This window comes from Macaca fascicularis, chromosome 10, assembly GCF_037993035.2.
Source record: "Macaca fascicularis isolate 582-1 chromosome 10, T2T-MFA8v1.1".
Classification (NCBI taxonomy): Eukaryota; Metazoa; Chordata; class Mammalia; order Primates; family Cercopithecidae; genus Macaca; species Macaca fascicularis.
In genome coordinates this window covers 63,854,787-63,871,162 of record NC_088384.1, presented here as the reverse complement: position 1 = coordinate 63,871,162, position 16,376 = coordinate 63,854,787, and the positions used below count along the sequence as shown (strand labels likewise).

The 16,376-nt window shown below is 47.9% G+C and overlaps 2 protein-coding genes across 4 annotated transcripts; one reads left to right on the top strand and one right to left on the bottom strand.

The window, feature by feature from the left end:
- The first annotated feature begins 880 nt into the window (after positions 1–880).
- Positions 881–10,275, top strand: CSTL1 (cystatin like 1). 2 transcript variants are annotated; one of them, XM_005568181.5, is made up of 3 exons: positions 881–1,164; positions 4,662–4,772; positions 5,492–10,275. In XM_005568181.5, the coding sequence occupies exons 1-3, from the start codon at positions 946–948 to the stop codon at positions 5,573–5,575; spliced, it is 414 nt and encodes a 137-aa protein (XP_005568238.2). In that variant the 5' UTR covers positions 881–945; the 3' UTR covers positions 5,576–10,275. The 2 variants fall into 2 exon arrangements, 1 of the variants encoding a protein (XP_005568238.2); XR_010578543.1 differs by lacking the exon at positions 881–1,164 and adding an exon at positions 4,404–4,539 and having other exon boundaries at positions 5,492–5,504.
- Positions 10,276–11,820: 1,545 nt separating this feature from the next.
- On the bottom strand, positions 11,821–15,057 carry CST11 (cystatin 11). Of its 2 annotated transcripts, XM_005568179.3 has the most exons (3): positions 14,765–15,057; positions 14,005–14,109; positions 11,821–12,071 (listed from the first exon to the last, which is right to left on the bottom strand). In XM_005568179.3, the coding sequence occupies exons 1-3, from the start codon at positions 14,990–14,992 to the stop codon at positions 11,988–11,990; spliced, it is 417 nt and encodes a 138-aa protein (XP_005568236.2). In that variant the 5' UTR covers positions 14,993–15,057; the 3' UTR covers positions 11,821–11,987. The 2 variants fall into 2 exon arrangements, with proteins under 2 accessions (XP_005568236.2, XP_045218328.1); XM_045362393.2 differs by lacking the exon at positions 14,005–14,109.
- Positions 15,058–16,376: the final 1,319 nt, after the last annotated feature.

Here is a 16,376-nt window from a genome sequence, read left to right as displayed (position 1 = left end):
CGAGTAACTGGCACTGTAGGTGCATGCCACCACACCCAGCTAATTTTGTATTTTTAGTAGAGACGGGATTTTACCACGTTGGCCAGGCTGATCTCGAACTCCTGACCTCTGGTGATTCACCCACCTCAACCTCCCAAAATGCTGAGATTACAGGCGTGAGCCACCATGCCCAGCCAGTAAATGTTTTTAAAATAGGGCACTCATGGACTTTTGGGGGTAAGTGACACCTAATCTTCAGGGGTCTGCAGGATAATTTCTAAATGGGGCTCACAGCTTATTCGTCCCTCATAGGGAGGCTGCAATTACCTCACAAAGCTCCACTAGGGTCACAACAAGGTAGCAAAAGCCAGGGCAGGGTCTGCAGGTACAGGGGGATCCCGCAGGCAGAAATCTGTGGTGGGTGGGTGGCAGGTGAGCAAGGAGAACGTGTCTCTAAAGGAAGCACAGGGAACAGGTGGTGGCTTGGTAAGACAGTTGGAGCCCAAGGTAGGTAAGAAGAATGTACCACCTCTTGCTCCATATGACTGCTTCCTTATATCTCAGTTCAGATACTACCTTCTCCATAAGGCCTCCTCCCTTCCTGTAAGTGATGCTTCTCTATGACCCAGATCCTACTGCAGAGCACTGGAGGGGCTGTTCTGGGGGCTTTCTTCCCTGAGACCTGTGAAGGCAGGGAGAGGGGCTTGCACACCTTGGCAAGTGTTTAAAAATTTTGCTTGCCTGGATCACCAAAGAACTGAATGGGTGGTGTAAATGGGTAGAAAATGAACTGACTGGAAAGTGAGTGACAAGGTTCAGTTTGAATCTCTGTTTAAATGCAGGCAGGCCATCCCCCAGGAAAGCCTATGTTGGTGAGGGTCACCGTGGGAGAACGAGTGAGCTACTGCCTGGCACCACCACACCCTGGAAGGTGCAGTTGGGAAGAAGGTTTCCGAGGCTGTAGACATGGGGATCAGATGCTGGAGAAACCCCCTGCTGCTGCTGATTGCCCTGGTCCTGTCGGCCAAGCTGGGTCACTTCCAAAGGTGGGAGGGCTTCCAGGAGAAGCCTATGAGCAAGAAGAACATGAATTCAACGCTTAACTTCTTCATTCAATCCTACAACAATGCCAGCAACGACACCTACTTATATCGAGTTCAGAAGCTAATTCGAAGTCAGATGCAGGTTCGTACCTTGCTCTTCCCAGACATCAGCAGGCCCCGTTCTTGCCCTTTCAGACACATGAGGATTCTGGGGTGGCTCCCGAAACAACCGAGCAGTGGTTCTCCGTGAGGTCCCGAGTGGGGAGCATTTTCACTTGTAGTGGGTCCATTGTAGAGTTGTTCAGATTCCAGAATGTCCTCAGCCATGCTTCTAAAATTCTTTTCTAAGGACTGGCACGAACTCTAACTCCATTACACTTAGAAACAAAAATGTTCACTGGGGATTGAACTCTTCCTTCCTTCCTTCCTTTCTCTCTCTCTCTCTCTCTCTTTCTTTCTTTTTTTGAGATGGAGTTTCACTCTTGTTGCCCAAGTTGGAGTGCAATGGCATAATCTCGGCTCGCTGCAACCTCCACCTCCCGGGTTTAAGCGATTGTCCTGCCTCAGCCTCCCGAGTAGCTGGGATTACAGGTGTGCGCCACCACACCTAGCTAATTTTTTGTATTTTTAGTAGAAACAGTGTTTCACCATGTTAGCCAGGCTGGTCTCGAACTCCTGACCTCAGGTGATCTGCCCGCCTTGGCCTCCCAAAGTGCTGGGGTTACACGCATGAGCCACCACGCCTGGCCAACTCTTTTTCCTTGGGAAGAATTGCCTTTCATTCTGATATTTGACCCTGCCAGAGTGACAGCAAGGATGATTTTGCTCCCTTTAAAGTTCTCATTTGGCAAAATACAAATATTCTCTGTAGGCCTGTAGCCCCCAATATTTTTTCAATGTCCAGGGTTGTAAAATTCAAAACTGGGTTTTGTCTGTTATACAAACTTCACATTACCGAGAGGGTTTATTCTGGAAGTGGAGGGGATGTGAGAAGTAGGGTTCAGCCAGATCACCTCACCTTCTGTTTTACATATAAAATTTCTCTGAAATATATTAATTGAAGGATAATAGAAGAAAGAAAAGTTGTTTGGGAACCATTTTTATTGGTCCAACATTTCCTCAAGGTCAGAATAATAAATTATACAGTCACCCTTGGTGTCCATGAGGAATTGGTTCCAGGACCCCTCAGGATGTCCACATCCACGGATTCTCAGGTCTCTTCTGTAAAATGGAATAGCATTTCCACATAACCTATGCACATCTTCCTACATATGGTAAATCATTTCTAGATTAATTATAATAACTGGTACAGTGTAAATGCTATGTAGATAATTATTATACTGTACTGTTTAGCGATTAATTACAAGACAAAAATGTTCAGTATAGAGGCAACCATACTTTTTTTTCCTGAATATTTTGATGCACAGTTGTTTGCATCCACAGATGTGGAGCTCATAAGTACAGAGGGCCGACTGTAGAAGTTGGGGCAGCAACAATGCTATGTCCTAGTTCAATTAGCTGGATTTGGGAAAACACAACTGGCTATGGGAAAGCTCTTTGGCCAGAGAGTAAGGCAACTGTAACTGAGAGAACCCGCAAGGAGGGAGTGCAGGGTGGGCAGGACCAGTCAGCGTAGGTCAAATCCTTATCCCAATGCAGACTGTCCCGCGGACTAGCTCAGTGAGGCACTACTACCACAAGATGGCGATGTTGTCCATTTGGTTCTTGGTTCTTCCTCTCTTAGTTGAGACCCCAAGGAGGCTTGTCTTGTGAAATCAATCAATTACCATTAAGTTAGCTGTTAAAGAATAATGATGAGCATTTGATGTCATTCATATTGATAAGGAGACAGAACAGGCATGCCTCCTGGTAGCTGGGTGGATCTTGGCATGGGCCTCTGGGCACCTCCACACCCAGACGATTGTATCTGTCCTTACACCTCACAGAGGGAACAAGGGCAGGCATGGAGGGCTGTCAGGTGCCTCTGGGGCTTCACGCCCAGCTCCTTCTGATGGAGGCTCTTGGTCAAGTGACATCCAGACTCTCCAGGCCTCAGTTTCTTCACCTGCGAAGTGGCTCAGAATAGGAGGGAAGTACTTATCGCAGTGCCAACATCTAATAGCACTTGTAAAAATCTTTGCCATTATTACTACTACTCCTGTCATTATCAAACAAATAAGTCTAATAATGAATAACTCTTTGCACACTGGAACATCACTTACAGTGATGACTGGTGGTTTAGTTTTTTCTTACATTCCGAGCGTGCTGAAAGTCAGTGTGACCATGCCTGGCACAGCCCTACAAATGCCCATGCGTGGATGGCCCCTGCATGCATGGGTGCTGGGAGCCTGGTACTGCCCTCAGGCCTAGCCCCCCTGCTGCCCTGTCCCAGTATTTGCTAAGGGTGTCTTCCTCCCAGGAGCAGTGTGGGCACTCTCTGCGTCAGTCACCACCCCAGAGACGACCAAGCCCTCTTGATGGGCTTGACCAACAGTGACAGGGCAAGGCAGCAGGGAGCCTCCCAGAGCTCCTGCACTGGTGAAGATCCACTAATCCACGCATCTACTCAGCGAATCCAGCTCAGAACCGGACAGGGAACTGTAACCCCCAAGCTCTCTGTTAGAGTCTCCCTTCTGGGAGTAGGACCTCCCTGCCCACAAGGGCTTTTCCAGGCTCCAACCCCTGTAGGGTTCACGGCCTCACACTTGATCACAAGTGAAAGAGCCATGGGGAAATCCCTGGCGTGCGTTCTCCGTGGCTCGTGTACTCACCACGCCTCCTTCCTTCATTTCTGTACACGCTAATAGGAAACTGGCATTATTCTCCTTGTTTCCTAGATGAGGAAACTGAGGCTCAGGAAAATGGAGGGACTCCCCCATGGTGACAGAGTCTGCAGGGGATAAAGCCAGATTTTGTGTTCTGTCACTCTCCTAACACCGAATCTGCTTCAAAGTAATGCTGCAGACACTTTGCTAAAACATTTAATAATTTATAATTATGAAAATATTTAAAATGTATTTTATGCATTAAGGGAAATGCATGCTTCCATTTAGCCCACATAACAACTCCATGAGCAGGCACAATTGTGATTTGTACTTTGTAAGTGGAAAAGCTGAGGATGCTAAGTAGCTTGCTCAAGGTCAGTCAGTAAATGGAAAATGCGTGCCCCAAATCAATTTGATTTCAAAACTGTTTTTAACTGTATTGTTAAGCTGCCTTCCGCTAGGTTGGTCAGGAAGGATAGCAGGGAGACAGGAAGTGGTGGAAGGGACTGGGAGGGTGGGGACAAGATGCTGACTCTGTTGCATTATGAAGGCCACATGAGCCAGCCTGGGAGTGGCCTGTGGTGGCCAGGCAACCCAGCTTGATGTTACCTCTTCTGTCCTGAGGATGGAAAGGAGGCAGGTGAGAAGCTTTCTGTGGCTGCTGCAGCAAACCAACCTATGACCAGGGGCTCTGGCTGCCATTGCCCTCCCTCCAGCCAGAAGTAGGGAGAAGGGAGCCCTGCTTTTGGTGGGTAAGCTCCGGGAACAAGGACTATGGCTCTGGGGGCTTTACTCTCAGTCCTAGCTTCTCCAGGAGAGGTTCATCCACCGGATGCTTGGAGTCCACACTAACAGCACAACTGATTCTCTGCAGCTGACGACAGGAGTGGAGTATATAGTTACCGTGAAGATTGGCCGGACCAAATGCAAGAGGAATGACACGAGCAATTCTTCCTGTCCCCTGCAAAGCAAGAAGCTGAGAAAGGTGTGTAGTAGGAGTCATCCCAAAGGGACTTGTGAAGTGAACATTTTAAAAAGCAACAGCTAGCAGTTGGCAGTTTTTCCACTTATGTGGATTGGGGCCAGCTGGGGCCCAGCCCTGGAGCTGCCTGCACCTCCTAAGGGGGAAAGAGGGAGATTTTATATTTGGGCTGGTACAGCCCTGCACCCAGGCCTCTAGTCGCCTGAACCTGTCTCCAACCTGGCCCGCTCCCCAGACCCTCTGTGTGAAAGTAGTGTTTGCCTTTCCTTGGGGTCCTTCTTCTGTCTTCTCCCTCCCTCTCCAGGTCTCTAAGCATTGTCCAATTTCCTCCTTGTTCCCTCCTATTTTTCCTGGTCCGTCAGTGGCACCCCTTGAAAGCTGGCAGATACAAGTGGCTCCCCCATGCCTAGGGAGGTGCAGGAGAAGGGGACGATGCTGTTGCTCCTTGCTGGCCTGCCTGGTCCATATCACAGGGTTCTGCCAGGCCACAGGCTCCAGCTGCACCTGCTGTGGGTCCCAAGTGGCTGGGTAGGGGGAAGACAGGGTGACATTCCTGTTGCAGACTGGCCCTCCTTTCTGTTTCTACCCTTGACTGTGGGCAGCTCCCCTCTCTGCCGATGGGGTTCATGAGCAGCCACAGGGACAGACCTGGGGAACAGGCGCCTGTTGCTCGCCTTTGAAAAATACTTCCCCCAAAGTCTGTTTTCTTTCTTCTTCCACAGAGTTTAATTTGCGAGTCTTTGATATACACCGTGCCCTGGATAAACTATTTCCAGCTCTGGAACAATTCCTGTCTGGAGGCCTGAGCATGTGAGCAGAAACCTTGGATGAGGGCTCAGACGATTGAGTTGTGCACTGGCTATTATTAAACTGTAAAGGATCATGTCTCCCTCATTGGGGTCTCATTACACATGCACACACACACATGCACACACACATGATTGTACACGCATGCACACATGCACACACCTTCACAACCCCCATACACAACGCTCACACTCACGACACCCTCACACTCTCACCACTCACACACAGGCACACCCACTTTAACAGCCTCACACACTCATCCACCCGCCCAGCCGCTCACTCATACATGTCAAACACATGCACACTCACTCACACACACTTTCAGTGGTCTTCAGGGGTTGGTACAATCTTTTCTTTCTGTCTTTTTTTTTTTTTTTTTTTGAGACACAGTCTTGCTCTGTTGCCCAGGCTGGAGAGAAGTGGCACAATCACAGTTCACTGAAGTCTCATCTTCCCCGGGCTCAAGTGATCCTTTCACCTTAGCCTTCCAAGTAGCTGAGACTACAGTAGCACACCGCTATGTCCAGCTAATTTTTTTTTTTTTTTTTTGAGATGGAGTCTCGCTCTGTCGCCTAGGCTGGAGTGCAGTGGCGCGATCTCGGCTCACCGCAACCTCCGCCTCCTGGGTTGACGCCATTCTCCTGCCTGTCTCCCAAGTAGCTGGGACTACAGGTGCCCACCACCATGCTTGGCTAATTTTTTGTATTTTTAGTAGAGACGGGGTTTCACTGTGTTAGCCAGCATGGTCTCCATCTCCTGACCTTGCAATCTGCCCGCCTCAGCCTCCCAAAGTGCTGGGATTACGGGCATGAGGCACCACGCCCGGCCATCCATCTAACTTTTTAAAACACTTCTTTTTGTAGAGACAATATCTCCCTTTGTTGCCTAGGCTGGTCATGAACTCCTGGGCTCAAATGATCCTCCTGCCTCAGTCTCCCAAAGTGTTGGGATTACAGGCGTGAGCCACCGTGCCCACCCAGCTTGTGTAATTACAATAGAATGTTCGTAATCATTGGGGAAACCTCATCATTCTTTCTTTTTCAAAGAGACGGAGTCTCCCTCTCTTGCCCAGGCTGGAGTGCAGTGGTGTGATCTCTGCTCACTGCAAGCTGCGCCTCCTGGGTTCACGCCATTCTCCTGCCTCAGCCTCCCAAGTAGCTGGGACTACAGGCACTCACCACCATTAGCCCGCCCAGCTAATTTTTTGTATTTTTAGTAGAGATAGGGTTTCACTGTGTTAGCCAGGATGGTCTTGATCTCCTGACCTCGTGATCCGCCCACCTCTGCCTTCCAAAGTGCTGGGATTACAGGCGTGAACCACCATGCCCGGCTTGAAACCTCACCATTCTTTCTACACCACCCCACCTCTCTATGGCTTTTCGGAAATAATGGCAACTTGAGGGAGTATTGCTAAAGAGAAAGAATAAACACAGAGCAAGAACCTCAAACTTGACAGCAAGACCTGAGGGAGAAGAGAGGATGGAGGAAGAGAATTAAAGGAGGTGAAATTCCTGTGCAAAAACAACCCTAGTTCTGACCCTAGTGTGGGGAGCCCTATTTCTTCCCAGCACATACACAACACTGTGACTCACACACAGTTTTGTGAGTGTGTCTGAGATTCCCAAGACCAAAATCACATTGAGTGACTCACTAGAGGACTCACAGGACTCAGCCTAGTGTCATTCTCACAGCTGTGATATGACAACAATGGGACACAGGGCGAAACCAGCAAAAGCAAAAGGTTCAGAAAACCAGGCGGGAGCTTCTGGAGTCCTCTCCCAGTGCCATTACACAGAGCACGCTCAATTCCCCCAGAAGTGAGCTGTGGCAGTATGTATCACAAGGAAGTTCCTTAAAACACATCAGCCAGGGTTTTTATTGGGGGCTGGTCATGAAGGCAGCCTCTACCTGGCATATGCCAAAATTCCAGACTCCTGGAGGAGAGCAGGGGTTCAACATCAACCTCACTGCTGTACAGAGAGTGTAGACACACTGAAGCCCTCTTATCATGTAGGAAAAGTTTTCCATCAAACTGTTGACCCTCCAAGTTCTCAAACTCCAACCAAGGCCAGACTTATAAGCAGCCTGCCTGCCTGCCTTCCTTCCTTCCTCCCTCCCTCCCTCCCTCCTGCCGTTCCTTCCTTCCTTCTTTCCTTTTTTTTTTTTTTTTTTAATGGAGTCTCTCTGCTGCCAGGCTGGAGTGCAGTGGCATGATCTTGACTCACTGCAGTTTCTGCCTCCCAGGTTCCAGCAATTCTCCTGCCTCAGCCTCCCTAGTAGCTGGGACTACAGGTGCATGCTGCCACGCCCAGCTAATTTTTTTGTATTTTTAGTAGAGACGGGGTTTCGCCATGTTGGCCGGGATGGTCTTGATCTCCTGACCTTGTGATCTGCCTGCCTCGGCCTCCCAATGTGCTGGGATTACAGGTGTGAGCCACCGCGCCCAGCCTGCAAGCAGTCTTTCTAAAGACAGCAGTTCAGGCGGGCCATGCAAACTCTTTTCTGCACACTGAGTCATTGAACAGCCTCCCATATTCTTGTGGCTGCTAAAACAAGACCTGTGTTTTCTCCCCTTCTCTGGCTGACAGTTGATTAGAGAAGGTGCATGTTAGACCAGAAATGGTCTCACAGCCACAGACAATGGCTGACAGTGTGCCTATTGTACCACTTGACCATTCAGCCTCCTCCCAAGCACCAGTGCCACGAGCCGGTCATAATGGCACTTGAGGGAGTATTGCTAAAGAGAAAGAATAAACACAGAGCAAGAACCTCAAACTTGACAGCAAGACCTGAGGGAGAAGAGAGGATGGAGGAAGACAATTAAAGGAGGTGAAATTCCTGTGCAAAAACAACCTCCCCACAAACATCACAAAAACAAAAAGGCCAGAAAGCACCCAGACCTGCAAATCTAAGCTAATTGAGGGCTGACTAGGTGACCAACACTGGTCGGCTGCCCACATTGTCCCATTTGATCATCATGGCCACCCTACGAAATGGCAACTTTTCCTCCACTTTATAGATGAAGAGCCTCCAAAGGCAGCCTCTGTCCAGATTCTAACATCTTAGCTTAACATAGCTTGTTGGTTGCATTTTTAGAAATGGAGTCATACAATGTATATTCTTTTGTTTCTGGCTTCTTGAATTCAATACATCTGTGTTGTCTTGTGTAGTTATAGTTCACTTTCATTATTGTATAGAATTCCATTGTGTAAATATACCACAATTTATTGTACTGATAATGTACTTTTGGGTCGTTTTCAGCTTCTAAGAACAATAGCTATTAACAAGCATGCATGTACCTGTCTAATGCTAGACACATTACATGTGCTTCTTTTCTTTTCTTTCTTTTTTTTTTTTTTTTTTTTTTGTGAGACAGAGTTTCACTCTTGTTGCCCAGGCTGGAGTGCAATGGCACGATCTTGGCTCACTGCAACCTCTGCCTCCCGGGTTCAAGGGATCCTCCTGCCTCAGCCTCCCAAGTAGCTAGGATTACAGGTGCCCGCTGCCATGCCCAGCTAATTTTTTTTTTGTATTTTTAGTAGAGATGGGGTTTCACCATGTTGGCCAGGCTGGTCTTGAACACCTGACCTCAGGCAATCCACCCGCCTCGGCCTCCCAAAGTGCTGGGATTACAGGCGTGAGTCACTGTGCCTGGCCACATGCATGTGTTTCTATTGGATATATGCCTAAGAGTTAGTGGGTAATAGGATGTGCTTATGTTTAGCCTTTAGTTATTTTTTGCTCAAGACTTTTAAACATTTTTTGTTTTTTACCTAATTTGTTTTTCTAATGTTACTTACTTATCAATTTAAATTTTGTTCAATCTCTAAGTTCTTACTTTTTGAACACCTTTTATTTATATGGTCTAATTGTACTATTTCTATCATTTTTTGCTTTCCAACTTTAGTCATCTCTTATTATTGTTATTGTTATTATTTATTATTTTATTTCCATAGGTTTTTGGGGAACAGGTGCTGTTTGGTTACATGGATAACTTCTTTCGTGGTGATTTCTGAGATTTTTGGCGCACCTCTCACCTGAGCTGTGCACGCTGTACCCAATGTGTATTTCTATCTCTTTAAATACAATTTCGTATGGACACTCTATTCTTTTTATAATGTTTCACCAAACTTTGTGGCATTATTTTGAATTTTTTAAAGTGAACTCTCCCACCACCACCCCCTGCCCATCTTGCTTTCATAACTGGCAAACAGGAAGGGTGGGCCTGAGCCAGCATCGAGACAGGAGTGGGCACCCAGGCCCTGGCTTAGTACAGGGAGGCAGCACAGCACAGCTCTCTGGTGATGGAGCAGTGCCGTGTCTTGAGCGTGGTGCTGGTTACACAAATGTACACATGTGACTCAATGGCACACACACAGTACCAATGATGGCTTCCTAATTGTGATATTTTTCTATGATGTGATAAGAGATACCCATTAGGGGAAACTACAGAAAGGACACAGGGGACTTCTCTGTATTACCTTTGTAACTTCCTGGAAATATACACTAATTTTTTTAAAAAGTTCAAAGAAAGCCCCACAACATTGACTGAGAAATCCAAGAGATTAATGGGCATAAATGTTCCACCTTCTCTTTTTAATCTCCCCAGGAATAATAATGCCTGCTTTGGGGACACCATAGCCAAAAATGTCAGAAAAGTGTTGAATATTCACTAGTATTAAATTACTACTACTGCCACTGCCAGTGTTCCTACTAATGGTTAATATGTATTTGAATGCCTGCTTCGTGGTAGGCACTGTGTTAAGCAATGTATATGCATTATCATCATCAGTCTTTGCAACTGCCTCAAGGAGTAGGTGCTGTTGTTCTCAGTTAAAGATGAAGACATTGTAGTTTAGCATCATTCCAGGCAGTCAGCGGAGGGAAACCCCACCTGGGCTCCCCACTGAAACAGGGTCCTGGGCATTCCAGCACTTCAATAGTGAGAGTAAAAGCCAAAAAAATGATTTGTTATTTCAAAGCCAACCCCATCTTGGTGACACTTGGTGTTGCTGACGTGCATCTCAGCTGACAGTTCACACGTGCGAGAGCTCTCCTGTCGGTGCTCTGCCTATAATCTCTCAAATCTCTCACTTTCTGTGTGTATCAGCTCGACTTCCAGATGCCAGACCCTGTGCCCCTTTATCTGTACACTGTCTCTGCTGCTTACTCTGCCCTGGAGCTGCCTCAGGCCAGAGGTACTAGGGAATTCATGCGCCCTAAGAGCCAATACTGACGGGAACTGAACTGTTGGATAAATACCCCAACTCCCTCTCCCCGCAAGGAGATGAATGCCGTGTGTGTTTGTGTGTGTGTGTGTGTGTGTGCACGTGCACGCACGCTATGGTGTCCCTAGACCTCGCCTGTGGTATTAAATCCAGGGCTTTTGCTTGAGCTCTTGGGAACAAGATCTTCCTCTCTTTCTTACTGGACATGAAGGAGGACACACCTAACCCATTGAGCTGCTGGCAGCCTCCCTGTGATCACATGGAGGAGGAAGTGGAGTGGGGTGAGCCCGGCAACATCATCTGAGATCTTGAATCAGGCTATGGAGTTGGGGGATGCTTCCTCCCATGGCTGCTGTGCCCTCTGTGGTAAGAAAGCCCCTTGAACAGAGTACTCCTGGCTTCTCCCTGTCCTTGGGACTTCTTCTCCTGGTGGGATTAATCTGACAGGTCTGTTTGGGAAGAATGAACTGGGCATTGTCACCAGGTCCGCCTCCTTCACATGGAGAGCACATATTTCCCTTTGCTCCTCCAGGAGAGGAATTTGTTCATAGACAGACCTAGTTTGGTCCAGTGTTGCTCGTGCAAAGGGGCAGAAGTCTAATTCTGGAGTTTGCAATTAGAAAGTGCACTTGCCTACAAAAGTAAGGCACATCTCTGCACCTGGTTATCGCATCAGTAGCAAAGGCCTTGTCTTTCTTAGTTCTTTGTGTGATTTCTTCTTATTTCGCAATTCAGGCAAGGAGAGAGGGTGATCTTCACTGGGCCCCTCAGAGGTGCCATCATAGGCCATACTTGCAAATATCTCTTGACTGTTCAGTTGCTTTGAGCTTCTTCCCTCTCCTTATTCTGCTTCTCATTTTCTCCATACTATTTTAAAATCTAAAGAATCTTAAAATCTTGCCTGATGTGATAATGAAATTGAAGTTCTGCTACCATGAAGGCATAGGTGATAAGGTCAGGAATAATGTAGATCACCTCATTTGGACCCCCAAACTGCCCTGGCCCAGCAGAGTTTCAGATTATTACTATGAGCTGAAGAATTTGGTTAAAAGGAAAAATAAAAAAAGTGGAATCACGATCTTAAGAGAGTATGTTGACAAACATTTATTGCCTATTTTAAGGATTATTGCTCATTGCAGGATTCTCTCACATGCAGTAGCCACAAGTGTATGTTCCAGGACACCTAGTCACTGCTGCAGGTTTTGTTCAAAATTTTGTACTGTTCAAACCAGGGTATAGCAAACACTGAGAAGAAGCAGTTGACTTGCTAAAACAAAAAAACAAAGGCAGTATTTTAAAAGATGCAAGGTGAAATTTAAAAGGAGAAGGAAGAGGATATAAGACATGAAAATGAAGAAAAGGCCACCACCACTCCACCCCTACAATCCTATCTGACCACAAACAGAAGGGCATTTTCTGGAATGATCCCAGCAATGTTACCATCAAGCGACTGAAATCATAATAAATATCAAACGAGATATTTAGAAATAAAGTGTCTGAGCAGCCCATATTCACCATGGGTACTGCTGATTCTTTTCTCCCTCTTCATTTTTACTCCTTTTTTAAAACACACTTCTTCCCTTACTTGTCCTCTCTTGACTCCATTTATTCATCCACCCATTCTTCCAACCATCTATTTACTCCTCCATTCATCTACCCATATGTCCAGCCATCCATTTGTCCATCCATTTATCCTTCCACCCATCCCACCATTTATCCATTTACCCATCTGTCCACTCATCAACCCATCCATCCATCCATCCTTCCATTTACCCATCATCCATCTCCTTTCATTCTTCCATTTATCCCTCCTTCCATCCACCCATCCATCTTTACTTCCTGATCTTGCTTCCTCTCTCTCCATGCTTGCAGCCTTGCTTCATTTCTTCATCCATCTGTCCACTGCATCATCTCTCTCCTCACTTATCCCTATTTTCTCCCAAATTTATCTTCTCTATTTTGCTTCCTTTTTCCATAATAAAAATAATACTTTAAACATATTATGCATGTTATTAATTATAATTTCTTAGCGTAATTTTGTTTTGTTGCTCTTCATTTGAAAGCCTGGGGTAGGGGTGCTAGGCTTTAGTGTTTACTTTTGTCTTAAAATAACATTCAGAGTACCCACTCCACTAATTCAATCTCTCGAGTCAAAAATTGTCTTTCATTTTACTTTACTGTTATCTTTAATTACTCTTTTTGCAGATTTCACAATCTTCTTCAGGAAAAAAACAAAAAGTCTACCTTGTTAGATCTTGAAGAACTAAAAGACGTAAAAAGTGCAGAGGGAGCTCAGGGAGGGTCACATTTCTGTGTTGAGGACACCCAGGCCATTATAACTAGGCTGATCATATAATTTATGAACCTAACCAGGAGACATTTGTAAGCAACAGGGGATGCTATGAATGATTGCACTGAGAAGTTAGGCATAGATCAGGGCCATGCCAGGCAGAGCGGGACATCCAGGCAGCCTCGTTTTCATTTGTTTGGGTAAAGTCAAGGGATTTGCAGGGCGCATAGGATTGGCAACCTTCAAGGCCGCTTTGTATGCAGGGTTCACTCTGCCCATGCACACTGTGGTGCTGGTGGTGTGGGTCGGGATCTGCTTACTGTCCCACAGATGGGCCAGTGCCGTGTGGGAAGAAGGCCTTTTGGAGCTGGAGCTGCCTTCGGGGGTGGTGGCTTCCCAGCAGAGCACATGCATGCAAGTTTGTGCCCCTCACCCAGTCAAATCATTTCCGAACTTGTTTCCTCCCCTCCTTCTCCCCCTGGATGAACACAGCTGGATGAAATGAGAGAGGATAGCAGCCCAGCACTTGCGCAGCCCAGCACTTGCGCAGCCTTGTCATGTTGACGCTGAGGTATTCAGTCAGCGCACCTGCCAGGTCCCTCCCACAGGCTGCTCAAATATTAAGAATTGTCTGCTTCCCTCACCCCAGAGTGTGCCCCTGCAGCTCGGCCACCTCAACTCCTCTATCTGGATACGTTCAGCCTCCTCACACTCCTTCCAGCAACAAAGGAGCAGCATCCCAGCCATCTCCACCTTTGCTTTTCCCCTCTGAGAAAGGAGGTGTTACCCATGCATTCTTTCAAGCCAGCTTGAGTAAATTCCAATTAATTCTTCCCAACTCATTCTAAAGCCACAGAAAAACCTCACTGAAAAGGACTTCTGTCTAAGTTAAAGTGCTTTTACCCAATACCTTGTGAAGTTCCCCTTCCTGGGGGGCACAGTTCGTGGTCTCTGGCTTTTGGCAGGTGGTTCGCTGCATTTCCACATTCAGGCGATACTCCAGGTGGTCAGTGATCTGTGGGCGGCAGGTGGTGGGGAGGTACAGCGTGTCTCCTTCTCCCCTGTCTGTGGTTTCTGTGCCTGGGAACTCCGCTACCCTGCATCCAAGGGCAAGGACCTTGTCCTGGGCGGATTAGCGGGCTCCTCTCTCCTCTTTCTGTTTGACTCATGATTGTTTTTGTCATTCAAAGAGAATTAACCAGAAACCATCAGAAACATGATCTTTCCCCTTGGGCAAATCTATCCCTTGGATAACACGAGTGATGCTAGTGGTTCTGGATAGGGGTCTGTAAAGGACTACATCGTAAACATTGTAGGTTTTCTAGGCCATGCGGTCTCTGTAACTACTCAGTTCAGTGTGAGTGTGGCAGCAGCAAGCAGTGGCAGACAAAGCACACTCACATGCATGGCTGAGTCACAAGAACACGACTTACAAAAGTGGGCAGCAGGCAGATTTGGCCTTTGGGATGTAATGTGCTGAGGATCCCTGGCCCTGGGTTTCGTTTAAGTGCCGTAACTTCATTCACCCTAGTGAATTTATGCTTCTCTTAGAGTGCTCACTTCAAACTAAGCAAGGTTGAATTTCCCTTGAGTGGGACTATTCCTGACACCAGTGGCCGCCCGATGTGGGCGTATCAGGCCTGGGGAGAGGCGGGAAGTCATACACTCACCCGCTTCTCGACTTTCAGGACTCGGAAGATCCTGAAGTGGTACTTGTCATCACTTTCCTTGTTGTACTGGTCGGTGATCCATTGCAAGGTGTCCTTCGCATAGTTTTCTATTGCCGTCACTTCCTGGACACTTAGAAAGGTTTTCTTCCTTGCTTGGTAGGTGAGGGTCATCAGAGTCAATAGAATGGCCAGCAGGAGCCTTAGGGCCTGCCAGGGCTCAGCCATCATCCTTCAGCTGCAAAGGAACAGGAAGAGTCCTCTCTGCACCCCTCAGGGACAAGCTGAATCACACTGACCCTACCTGCCCTGGCAGGATTTAAGAGCAGCTGGTGGTGGACACCCACAGCTCTCCTCTCCTCCTCCTCCCCCTTCATCAGCAGCTGAACTCGAGGGGAGAGCAGCAAGAGACTGTGCAATGGTTTTTGCATAAGTTCATGCCACACACATGCTAACACACACATTTTCTCTTTGAGGGGTTGCTCCCTCAGCAACACACAGGCTTCTGTGGACCCAGCATTGTCTTGGTGGGAGCCAGGCCAGGGCCCCTGGGAGTCCTGGAGGATGGTAACTGCTGGAGACACAGGGAGACTGGAGGCCAGGACTGGAGCATGCATAGGTGAGCCGTGGGGGATGGACACTGTGGGGAGGGGCTGCCTGCACCAGAAGTCACTCTCCCCGCACCTGGTTCCTGGAGACGAGTTCTGGAAAATCCCCTCCCTTAGAGGATGAAGGAGCAGAGGCACCCTGCAGAGAAGTGTGAAGTGAGGGAGAGTCAATTCTGACCCCAATGATTCCCCAGTGCCGCCAAGTTCTGGAGTGGCTTCGGCTGGACTTAGAGGTTTTGGAGGAGAAGGAAGCAGCCAGGAAGCTTCAGGTGTGAGGCACAGGGAGCTTTCTGCTTGGACATTCTGGTTTCCTAAAGGCCTCATCCTGGGGACCTGATGGGAGTCCCCAGACTTGGCAGTCAGTTAGGGAAGGAAGAAGCCACTGGTGGGTGGAGGCTGGAGCTTGTGTCCCCCGGCACACAGAATGCAGGCTTGGTGCGGTTACGCTCGGTTCCTAGAAGGCCTGTTATGGTGTCATTTGGGAAGATAGGATACACAAATGTGCAGTGATGGCTCCTGTGTGGGAACCCAGGGGAGGAGCCTTGGGCGCACCCAAGGCCTGTTTCGAGGCTTCCTCATGTGCCTCCAGGGAACCAGGAAGCCAGGGCCTCTTTCCTGACACCCCTGCTCAACCTTCCCTCACAGACACACTTGCCGCATAGCCACACTCACACCCGAACACACAGACACACAACACACACACACACCTGCACATACAGTCACACTCACACACTGAAAGACACACAACACACACACACCTACACACACAGTCACACTCACACCCGAACACACAGACACAACACACACACACCCCTACACACACAGTCACACTCACACCCGAACACACAGACACACAACACACACACACCTACACACACAGTCACACTCACACCCGAACACACAGACACAACACACACACACCCCTACACACACAGTCACATTCACACACTGAAAGACAGACACACAACACACACACACCTACACACACAGTCACACTCACACCCGAA

Coding starts and splice junctions, on each gene's coding strand:
- CSTL1 (XM_005568181.5), top strand. CDS start 946: ATGGGGATCAGATGCTGGAGAAACCCCCTGCTGCTGCTGATTGCCCTG. Junction 1,165..4,661: donor TAATTCGAAGTCAGATGCAG/GTTCGTACCTTG, acceptor GATTCTCTGCAG/CTGACGACAGGAGTGGAGTA. Junction 4,773..5,491: donor AAAGCAAGAAGCTGAGAAAG/GTGTGTAGTAGG, acceptor CTTCTTCCACAG/AGTTTAATTTGCGAGTCTTT.
- CST11 (XM_005568179.3), bottom strand. CDS start 14,992: ATGATGGCTGAGCCCTGGCAGGCCCTAAGGCTCCTGCTGGCCATTCTA. Junction 14,110..14,764: donor TCCTGAAAGTCGAGAAGCGG/GTGAGTGTATGA, acceptor TGCCGCCCACAG/ATCACTGACCACCTGGAGTA. Junction 12,072..14,004: donor AGGAAGGGGAACTTCACAAG/GTATTGGGTAAA, acceptor TTTTTGTTTTAG/CAAGTCAACTGCTTCTTCTC.